General features: G+C 41.0%; 1 protein-coding gene across 2 annotated transcripts in view; it reads right to left on the bottom strand.

Annotated features, from left to right (window-relative positions):
• Positions 1 to 249: 249 nt before the first annotated feature.
• Positions 250 to 10630, bottom strand: part of LOC137347235 (transcription elongation factor A protein 3-like) — a 38147-nt gene continuing 27766 nt past the window's right edge. Inside the window, exons 6-11 of one of the 2 annotated variants that reach the window (XM_068011498.1) lie at positions 7697 to 7848; positions 6385 to 6441; positions 5433 to 5587; positions 4177 to 4323; positions 3761 to 3832; positions 250 to 2647 (exon numbers count right to left, since the gene is read on the bottom strand). In XM_068011498.1, coding sequence (XP_067867599.1) covers positions 2639 to 2647; positions 3761 to 3832; positions 4177 to 4323; positions 5433 to 5587; positions 6385 to 6441; positions 7697 to 7848 — 592 coding nt within the window. In that variant the 3' untranslated portion in view covers positions 250 to 2638. The remainder of the gene's footprint in view (positions 2648 to 3760; positions 3833 to 4176; positions 4324 to 5432; positions 5588 to 6384; positions 6442 to 7696; positions 7849 to 10630) is intronic. The other variant, XM_068011497.1, reaches the window with a different exon arrangement.

Raw genomic sequence — 10630 nt, 5'->3', positions numbered from 1 at the left:
TTGCAAGTATGTGGCAAAGAATTAGGTACATGTAATGATATTGACAAAAATGAAAAATACACTTCAACGCATACTGTGCTAAAATTTATGTTAAATTGTAATGTTTTATCATAAGTGAAGCAAGATCCCCAGATTATTACACCCAGCAATGCCTCAATTTCAAAATTCCCATCCATGTTTTCAAATCCGTCCATGGTCTCCCGCCACCACCCCCCCATATCTAACCTCCTCCAGCCCTACAACCCTTCAAGATCTTTGTGCTCCTCAAATTCTGTCCTCTTGCGTATCCCTGATTTTAATTACTGCACCATTAGCGGCTGTGCCTTCAGCTGCCTAGGCCCTTAGTCATCTGTATGTGGCTCAGTATCAAATTTTGTTTAATAATGCTCCTGTGAAGTGCCTTGTGACATTTTACTCACTTAAAGGTGCTATTTAAATGCAAGTTGTTGACCCTAAAGTCCCTATATTGTAACGTCCAATTGTTTCTTAAATGATTATGGGTAAACCCATAGGCAAATAGTGGGAAGCACTCTAAAGAAGTATTTGGTACCATACAAAACCTGTACATACCACTAAAGATCAAAGCATCCACTGTGTAGTTAACTTTGTATAATTTTGGTCTCCTTAACTAAGCAAGTATATCCTTGCTTTAGATGGGGTGCAATGAAAGTTCACTAGATTGATTCCTGAGATGAGAGAGTTATCCAAGGAGGAGATATTGGGGAGAAATTCATTTGTATAGCACAGCTTCTACTGCTACTTGCGCAACCCAGTCAGTGTTCTTGTTGATAGCGAGTGTTAAGAATGTGGAACTCGCTACCACGTGGAGTTGTTGTGGTGAATAGTATAGATGCATTTATTGGGGAAGCTAGATAAACACACAAGAGATAAGGGAACAAAAGAATATGCTGATAGGCTGAGGTGAAATAGGGTGGGAGGAAGCTCATGTGAAGCATATACAAAGACTAGCTAGGCCAAATGGTCGGTTTCTGTGCTGTAAATTCTACATATTTCCATATATGTAATATTTGGCCCTGGGGGCATCTCAGACCCAAGTGCTTGGAAACTCACTCTGTATGTGGAAAACTGGAAGGAAAATGCTATTTTTTATTAAAAAAATGTTTAATCTGTTTCATTTAATCATTTGTTGGTGCTCACATTTCTAAAGCAAGTTGAGTGCAAGTCCAGCCACTCAAGTTCATTGAATTCAAATATCTGAAACTTGACCGAAGAAGGGAATAGCTACATTTTAAAGACATAACTGCAGCAAGCCAGCCTAAAAGAAGAACTTGAAAAAAAGCACATATTTCATTTCAAATATCTCCAAGAAAACCCTTCACAGACACTTAAAAACAGACTCATAAATATTGTTTTAGACGGGAGTAGGGTTGGAAACTCTCCAATCCAGGAATTAAAGATTGACATTGCTGCAAGCAACACCCGGGAGAAAAATCATAGTGGCAATATGAAACTTGATTTTTATTTTCTATTAACACTTCTGTTAATAATACATTAGTTATAAAAATATTGTAAATGGGAGAAAAAAGGTTGTTTGAATGACAGCAAAAAATCACCCAATCCAGTAACCAAGAGAATGTTTGCTTTGCAATTGACCGTGGGAAGGCAGGATGTTGCAAGTGAAGATAAGTCGGTGACCAATGGCGAGAGTGTGGGAGCAAGGTGGTTGGAGGCAGGTGCATAGCCAGTATGTCCAAGCTGAGTTGGCAACCCTACTCATGGTGAATCAATCGGTTACACTGCCTCAGGTTTTCTCTTCCATTGACTTCAATTGCGCATATGTGCGGTCATCAGGCAAGAATCAGGCTCAGCTATGTCACCTTGACGACCAAATAGCTTCCCAGCACCCATCTGAGAGTGAGATTTTGGAGGGCATCCATTGCTCATTGGACTGTACTCAGCAAGAAGGCGGCACCTTCTAGAGAAGAGGGAGAAATTTGGAGGGGAGAAGTGATTTGGAGGTAAGGTGGGGTTAGGCACTTCTTAAAAGAACAAAACCCTTTAAGGTGTAACGGCAGTGACTGTGCTTTCAGACTAATGCAGTACTCTCCTGTAAGTGTAATTAATTTCTCATTACTCGTTATTCTAAGGAGAGTTGGATCCAGACAGTATTTTAAAACAAAACTACGTCGACTCAATTTCGAACAAAGCTTTTTTGCCATCTCTAAAAAAATATCTGCTAAGAGTGAGAAATGTCCTACTTATAAATGCCTGGTTCCTGCAATAAAATTAACTCTTTGAGGACCAGTTTAATATCCCTGCAACAAAATGAACATCTCAAAAACTGTTGCTTGAAATTTTAAGAATGCCACAAAATTTGGTTTTGTGCAATTTGAAAATGATTTGATTAAATTCACAGTGATCACCAAGTACAGAAATCTAAATGTCCTTTAGATGCAATTTACATAGCAGAAAACATACAGCATGCAAAAGCTGTAGAGGCCATTCAGTTCTTAAAGGCTTAACGGTTAAGAATCAAATTGCTCTGTTATCCTTTGATGAAAAGGATAGAAAAGCGCAGCGAGTGTCTCTGGCTTTGCTGAATTACACTCTTTCCCTCTGCTCACAGAAGATTGAAATTTCAATTGTTGTGAAGAATGTTTCAATGTTGTTCAGTCAATCAGCAGAACTGAAACAAGAAAAGTGAAAATGCTTAAGGAGCTTCATATTTACTGGACTTTTATTAAAGAGCAATGGCTCTTTGCTTAACTGTGTTGCAGAGCAGTGACACATCAAGGTTTTAACATTAACCTAATGAAGCAAAGCTGAGATATTTTAATCAACATCATCAGTACTCTGGGATATGTGACAGCTTAATAACATGTTCCAGTCTCTATTATTCCCAATAATATATAGAAGTAGAGTTACAGACTAGGAAAATCTGATATTTGAGTGCCAGTGCTTACAGGTCCCAGCTGGGGCAGTAGAAAGTTGGCTATAACTGGCATCAGTGCCCCATGCCAGGGAACGGGGAAAGAAGTAACAAGAGAGGGTTCTCATTCCTGCTTGCTATCTGGCCAACTGTGCTGGAAAGGGTACTAGATGAAGACAGATTTAGGTCTGTCCTGTGGAACCTCCTGTTAAATTCCAGAAAGCTTGTTATTGTAGGATGCTGGAGCCAATCTTTACTCCGTGTTACATTTATTGTACAAAGTAAAAAGGATTACAAACATATAGCTCCTCACTCAAAAGCTTCACCAGCCTCAGTAAGTATCCCCTTATAAATGCTCAAGTAAAACCCCAAAGAACACCCTCCATCTGCATAGAATTAAACAATTGATATACAATTAACACCTCCACCACAGAAATATTTGCTGGCACACGCTAAAAATGGTCAGTTGATTGGGGTAATAGAAAGTTGTCGGCGCCCATGGAATTATAAACCAGCTTCAGGCAGAAATCACGGTGAGAAATGTGGAAAGAGGGAGGAGGAAGTCTCCAACAGACTTGGAGTGGGATAGGGGTTATTGTTCACAATTCCCACCAGTGATCACTATCCAGTTACCCCTACTGGAAAGTGTATGTCTATGGACTTTGAGTAAAGATTGGACCTGTAATAACCTTCATGGTTGAATAATGTGCCGATATTCACTTTCTTGGCTCATCCATCACCCATGAAGAATGGAACTGAACCCCACTGTGACCACTTTTCTGGGATGGTGGGGCAGGGGTTTTGACGGGGGTGGACAAAGGAAGGAAGGAATAAAATTAATGTGAAGTATGAAGGAATGATAAAACAAACCTTCCATCGATTTCCACATTCATTACACAGAACAAACGTTGTCATTGGTTCATCAGCACTACGGGTCTGAACCTACGGAGATAATTAAAAGAAAAGATTAAATCAGCCTCTGACCTATACACGACTACATTACAGGTTCAATTTAATGATCGAGAGTTCAGGAAAAGCACAAATTGGACATACTGACCTCTACATGCCATTCGAATCTATGCTCTCATGTAGCAAAATGAAACTTTCTGCAACATGTAGCCTCATCCGGTTGATGAAATATTGAAGCATAAATTTCAGTGACAGGTAGTGAAGTAATATCAAGGTTTTCACAGTGGCAGAGCATGGGAAAATTTGGGCCATATGTACTGTACATCTAGAACACAGCACATTTCAGTGCTGATCTTATTGCAACAATATCTACTTACCTGATTATAGGTACAATTTTTCTTCCTGCATTTCCCACACTGGAAGAGACTAGAATGAGTTCCACCCGTCTTGGCCATTTGATGCTCCCTGATGGCTTCCTTGGTTATCACATTGCGTAGTTCCTTCAACTCATCGCTGGCCATCTCCTGTGAAGACAAGGGTGAATGATAGGCTCACCAGTGGCAATCAACCTAATGGAATGCGACAAATCCATAAATAGCCCTCGTTAGATATAGGCAAATTGGTTCAGCTCTTCACTTCAGCTTGGTTCTAGTGAACATGAGCCCATTGAAATCAAAACCCAGACCCTAATCATAAAGGCAAAGTCAACAACAGTCAGACTCAACTCCAAGTCTTTGCATAAAGTTCGAGCTTCATAGAAAATAGAGCAAGTTATCTTCTTATAAGAAGCCGTAATACAGTGCGGCCTCTGCTATTTGATCCAGAATTTAGCACATACAAGTAGAGTGGGGTGGACCAGTTCTGCCCTCATTCAATGGAGTTGCATTAACGAGGGTAAATTAGAGAATGCAACTCCATTGAATGAGGACAGAACTGGCCCAGTTGCAATTCCCACCCCACTCCACCCCCCACCCAAGACAAATATTGATGATGGGACAGAGAATGGGACAGTCTAACACTACAAATACCTACAGATAATTTCTAGAAAAAGAGGAATGTTAAATGTAATGGGGGGCAGGGTGGGGGAGGGCAGACATGTGGGATTAGTCTGTGTGGCTCATGTACAGAAAAACACATGACCATGTATTAATGAGCTTTCCTTTGTCAGCTGTCCACCCTTCTTCTTGAAGATGGGGGCTCCCCTCTGATAAAGTTCCATGTACGGCAGCAGCTCTTCAGTGTGCTGTAATACATTACAGTTGGATGAACAAGGTGTCCTGAAGGGCAGGTAGTATGGTCACAAAATGGAGCCTCCACCAGTCAGAGCTCTCTTCCCTTCCCAGGTAACGAGTAAGAATTGGGAAAGCCCTGGCACTAATTCCTGTTAGCTCTGGGCATTTGATTCCATCATCTTACTGCAGCTTACCATGAACACACCACCATGAGGCCATAAAAGTGCAAGCAACACACAGAACATTCAGCCATGACTCAGTTGGTAGCACTCTTGCCTCTGGGCCAATACTGCAAAATGTTCAATAATGTTATTTTTTAACTTTGCAAATTAACACTTTTTTTAAAATCTCATCACCGTTGAACCTTGCTGGTGTTATCATGCACCTTGAAGCAATCTCACCTCTGCAGTCATCCTTGCCAGATGGAGCAGGTCTGTCGCACCAGCCAACACGTTCTTTCTCAGGTTGGGGTTCTTAGGGTCCTTCAGGTTACTTATTCTGCTTCGGACACGGTTTTTGTATTTCATATCAGTTTTCTGAAATTCCTGGTAGATATGTGAAGCAGTTAAGAAAAACATAATGGCAAAAGAACCACAGGGGACACAAGTGAAAAAAAAATACTTTAAGCAGAGAGCTTTTATGATCGGAAATGCACTGCCTGAAAACATGGTGGAAGCAAATTCAATCATAACTTTCTAAAACCAATTGGATAAATAATTGAGGGGAGAAATTTAGAGAGCCAAGGAGAAAGAGCAGGGGAGTGGGGTGAATTGGACAGGTCTTTCAAAAGAGCCTGTATAGGCATGCTGGGCCAAATGGCCACTTTCTGTGCTGCACTCTCTCATCTCTGGGTCAGATGGTTTTGGTTGAACACTTAACTCTATGGGAGTTGAGCATAAAATTCAGGCTGACACTCCCAGTGTTGTACTGAAGCAACGGTGCAGTCGGTGGTTGTGCCATCTTTCGGAAGGCACATTAAAACAAAGCCCAACTGCCCTCTCAGGTAGGCATAAAAGACCCCCATCGCACTATTTTGAAATAGAGCTGAGGAGTTCTTCCCAATGTCCTGCCCAATATCTATCCCTCAACCAACACCTAAAAACATATTATCTGGTCATTATCTCATTGCTATTTATGGGAGCGTGCAGTACACAAATTTGCTGCTGTGTTTCCTACATGATAACAGTGACTACACATCAAAAATACTCATTGTTTATAAAGGGCTTTAGGATGTCCTGAGGTATGAAAGGCATTATGTACATTTTTTTGTTTTCTTTCACACTCTCTATTTCATTCTTTGATTTCCTGACACCTTTAAGTCTCTATATAACTGCTAATGAATACAAAGGATATAATCCTCGATTTCTGCGCCCATCTTGTCACAGTTGACACCATAGTCTTTATAATCATCTATGGAAAGAAGAAGCGGCAAATTATTCCAAAATTTGGAGCTGAAATATACAGGATAGTTCCACAGTCCAGTACTCCCAGCAAGGAATGGCACTCACATCTATGGGGAAGGTGCGGGCTGCACATCCAGGTTTTCCCACCTCTTGGGAGTGGCAGGGATTGTGGAATCGCCCCTACTATTCATTGTCAAAGCTTAACAATTATCGTACAAATTGCAGATAGTGCTGCGTCAATGAAACTGTAGATTGCTTAACAACAGGATAGGGTTCAGATTTTGAGAGCATATGGAGTCAGTGTGTGCAAAGGTATTTTGATTGTGAATTGAGGTAACATAAGCAGGGCAAGAAGTCTAATCTAACCACAACAGTACTATTGCTGCTGGTGATATTGGTCTACTCCCCCAGCAGTATTGTTAAATATGGACTCCTCACCCAGGTTCACCCATTTCTCTTTCTCCAGTGCCCCAGTCACTGATGTTGAAAGGAAGCTACCACCACGGGTGAGGCAATTGAGGGAACGATTAAATGAGAAAAACCCATTCAGGTATGAACTGTGGCTTATGTTGGTAGCACTCTTGAATCCACAAACTTCTGACCCAGAGACAAGTCCCACTCAAGAGACTTGAGCACAAAATCTAAGCTGACACTGTCAGTGCAGCACTGAGGGAGTGCTGTACTGTCGGAGACGCCATTTTTCAGATGAGACATTAAACCGAGTCCTCATCTGCCCTCTCAGGTGGACGTAAAAGATCCCATAGCACTATTTTGAAGAAAAGCAGGGGGGTTCTCCCCTGGTGCCCTGGCCAAAATTTATTCCTCAACCAACATCATTAAAACAGATTATCTGGTCATTATCATGCTGCTGGTTGTGGGACTTTGCCGTACACAAATTGTGTTTCCTACATTGCAACAGTGACCACACATTAAAAGTACTTCATTGTCTAGAAAGCACTTTGGGGTGTCCTGAGGTTGTGAAAGATGCTATATCAATGGAAGTTCTTGATTTTATTCTTCAAATCAAAAAACTCACTGTCAAAAAGCCAAGAAAAATCTAGAATTTTAAGTCAAACATATTCAACAAATTCCAAAGCGAGATTGTCCTGGCTCTGTTTTTCCCTTCAACCCCATCTAGGCCAAGATGCCCTTGAGCTTTTTCATTCTTGTCCCCCACTCCCAACACACTGCCACCTGCTGGCACTATCCAGTACATGTTTAAAAAAACAAACCAACTTAACATGGGGGAAAAAGCATCTTACCATCAGTCTTCAAAGCTGCTATTAACATCTCTATGCACTTGTCGCGGATGGACTCCCCAGTTGACAGGAAAGGAGGGAGAATGGTTGGTGAGGAGAAGGTAGGACTGGCAGGGGTGGAAGGTGAGTCCATCTTTTCTTTACTGCTACCTCCACTGTTAAAAACAGGTACCACACATTAGGAGAGCAAATCTCTGAAAGTTCAACCTGGACATGCAGATTACATAAAATCCCAAACAATCCCAAAAAGTCTTCATCTCTATGACTAACAAGGTATACATCAGAAAGGCCAAAGAGACAAGAAGGGGACCAGTAAATTAGCAAGCCCACTGGCATTTTCCATCAGCTTGATTTAACAAACTGCTTAGGAGAGAACTTGGTGCCAACAATTATGAGGCCTCCTCTCCTTAGAGGCTTTCAAGACTCTTCTGCTAGCCTATTGAGTCATCCAAGCTAGACAAAACCTCCCTTCACCAATGCTTTTCAAACAGGCTGGAATTAAAGAAAAGAGCTGGTTAGCAATTGCCAAGTGTGAGCAGGAATCACGGTACAGCAATCTTGTGAAGAGCACACAAGGAGACTGGTCAAGTAATAGGAATACAAGAACATAAGAAATAAGAGCAGAAGTATGGCTCCTCGAGCCTGATCCGCCATTCAATAAAACCATGGCTGAGTATCTACCTCAACACCACTTTCCTGCCCTATCCCCAATTACCACCAAGTGCCCAAAATTGCATAGGCAGCACTCTGTGCAAGTACCATTCTGTACCAGGCTCTGAAAGTGGGAGCATCCCTTATGACTACGACAAGAAAATCCCAAGAGGTTTACCTATCATCATTTGCTGGGCTGTTGCTATTGGGACAAAAAGTTACTAAAGCAGTTAGGTCTTCAACAAGGAAAATACTGACTTGGAAAAGGCTCTTGTAGATTGGGGCCTTGGTCTACAATTGGGCCACATCTTTGCTCCAAAGCAATAAAACCATTGGGTTTTATATTCACATCTACCTGTTAAAGGATCAGGGGCACTTCATTAGCTATTGCCTAGGACATTAAATGTAGTGATAAGGGATAATGGGTGTATGATTAGCTGAGATTAGAGGATCATTTGCAATGGGCATCCTCCTTCCAGGTTTTTAGTGTCATAAGGCATTGCATAAAGTCTTGACAGGGTGAATGTGGAGGGGATGTTTCCTCTTGTGGGTGAGTCCAGAACTAGGGGGCACTGTTTGAAAATTAGGGGTCGCCCTTTTAGGACAGAGACGAGGAGAAATTTTTTCTCTGAGGGTTGTGCGACTTTGGAATTCTCTCAGAAGGTGGTGGAGATGGGGACATTGAATATTTTTAAGGCGGAGGTATTTTGATTCCCTTGCCTAACAAGAATCTAAGCTTATCAGGGTTAGATGGGAGTGTGGAATTCGAGACAGAAACAGATCAGCCATGATCTTATTAAATGGTGAAGCAGGCTCGATGGGCTGAATGGCCTATTTTTGCTCCTAATTTGTATGGTCATAAGTAAGAGGTCTTAAAAGAGGAATTATAAAGACATACATTGTACAATGATGCCTTGGCTAACCAATAGGCACCACATATAGTTCATTTCCATCTAGAAATGTTCTTGGTCTCACTATTACTTTGCTTTCAAAATGAAACTTCCATGTCCCCCCCATCCCTGATGATGCTATCTGAAAGAACATAGGAACAGGAGGAGGCCATTCGATCCGTCGACCCTACTCTGCCATTCAATTAGATCATGGCTGATCTGTACCTCAACTCCATTTACTCACCTTAGCTCCATATCCCTTGATATCCTAACCTAACAAAAATATTATCGATAAAGAAGCGTGATTTCTATTTTAATAGAAACACTTACATCACATTTCAGGATTTTTTGGCCATTTTTTCACAGAAGGAATTAGGAAATACAAGTACTTATTTTTCAATGATGGTTTCTAAAGCAAATTGTATTCACACAAGCTTGGGGGGCAATAAGTGCTTTGATGAAAGGTGGCGAATATGGTAATTGCCCAGATTCTGAATTAGTTTTCCCAAAGACAGTAAATGATAAGCAATTTGTTTAGCTTGACTCAGTAATCAATAAATATTTCAACCTATTATATTGGGAAGTCTCTGGCCTTGGCTGGGATGATCTAATAGGTCTTCGCCTCTGGCTATGAATACAGGGTGATTAAAAAAAAAAGACCCTGGAGTAAAGAAGATTAAGAGATGATCGAATTGAGGTGTTTAAGATGATTAAATGATTTGATAGGGTAAATAGATGGAAACTATTTCTCTCGTGGGGGGGAATCTAGAACAAGGGGGCATGACCTTAAAATTAGAGCTAGACCATTTAGGGGTGATGTCAGAAAGCACTTCTTCACACAAAGAGTAATGAAAATCTGGAACTCTCTCCACCAAAAAGCTGTTGAGGCTGGGGGTCAATTGAAAATTTCAAAACTGAGGTGGATAGATTTTTGTTAGATAAGGGTATTCAGGGTTACAGAACCATGGCAGGGAGATGGAGTTAAGATACAAATCAGCCATAAACTAATTGAATGTAGAACAAATTCAATGGGCTGAATGGCTTGTTCCAGTTCTTATATTTCTACGAGACTCAAAGCAGTGAGTCAGCATTTTAAAAACAAATGGTACAAGGGCAATCTACAGCCAGGTTCAGAAGGGGAATGCAAGGCAACAATTAGGAATGATTTTGTTTAAATCAAGTAAGGTGACCCACAACTGTGGAGAAGGATATCAAGTTCATCATTTTGTATTATTATATGAAGAACTGACTGAACTAAGCTAGTTTGATCATAACTGGCTCAATACATCCTAAATACTTGGAAACCACGATTCACTACATGGTCTCCTATTCTAACTCATTCTTTTCCAGGACCTAAAAATTAAGGAGCTCCTTTCCGCTCTCAGTCTTTCCATTC

This window comes from Heterodontus francisci, chromosome 31 (assembly GCF_036365525.1).
Source record: "Heterodontus francisci isolate sHetFra1 chromosome 31, sHetFra1.hap1, whole genome shotgun sequence".
NCBI classification, from domain to species: Eukaryota; Metazoa; Chordata; class Chondrichthyes; order Heterodontiformes; family Heterodontidae; genus Heterodontus; species Heterodontus francisci.
Note: the sequence above shows the minus strand (reverse complement) of the source record. Positions and strands in the feature narration are given on the sequence as shown.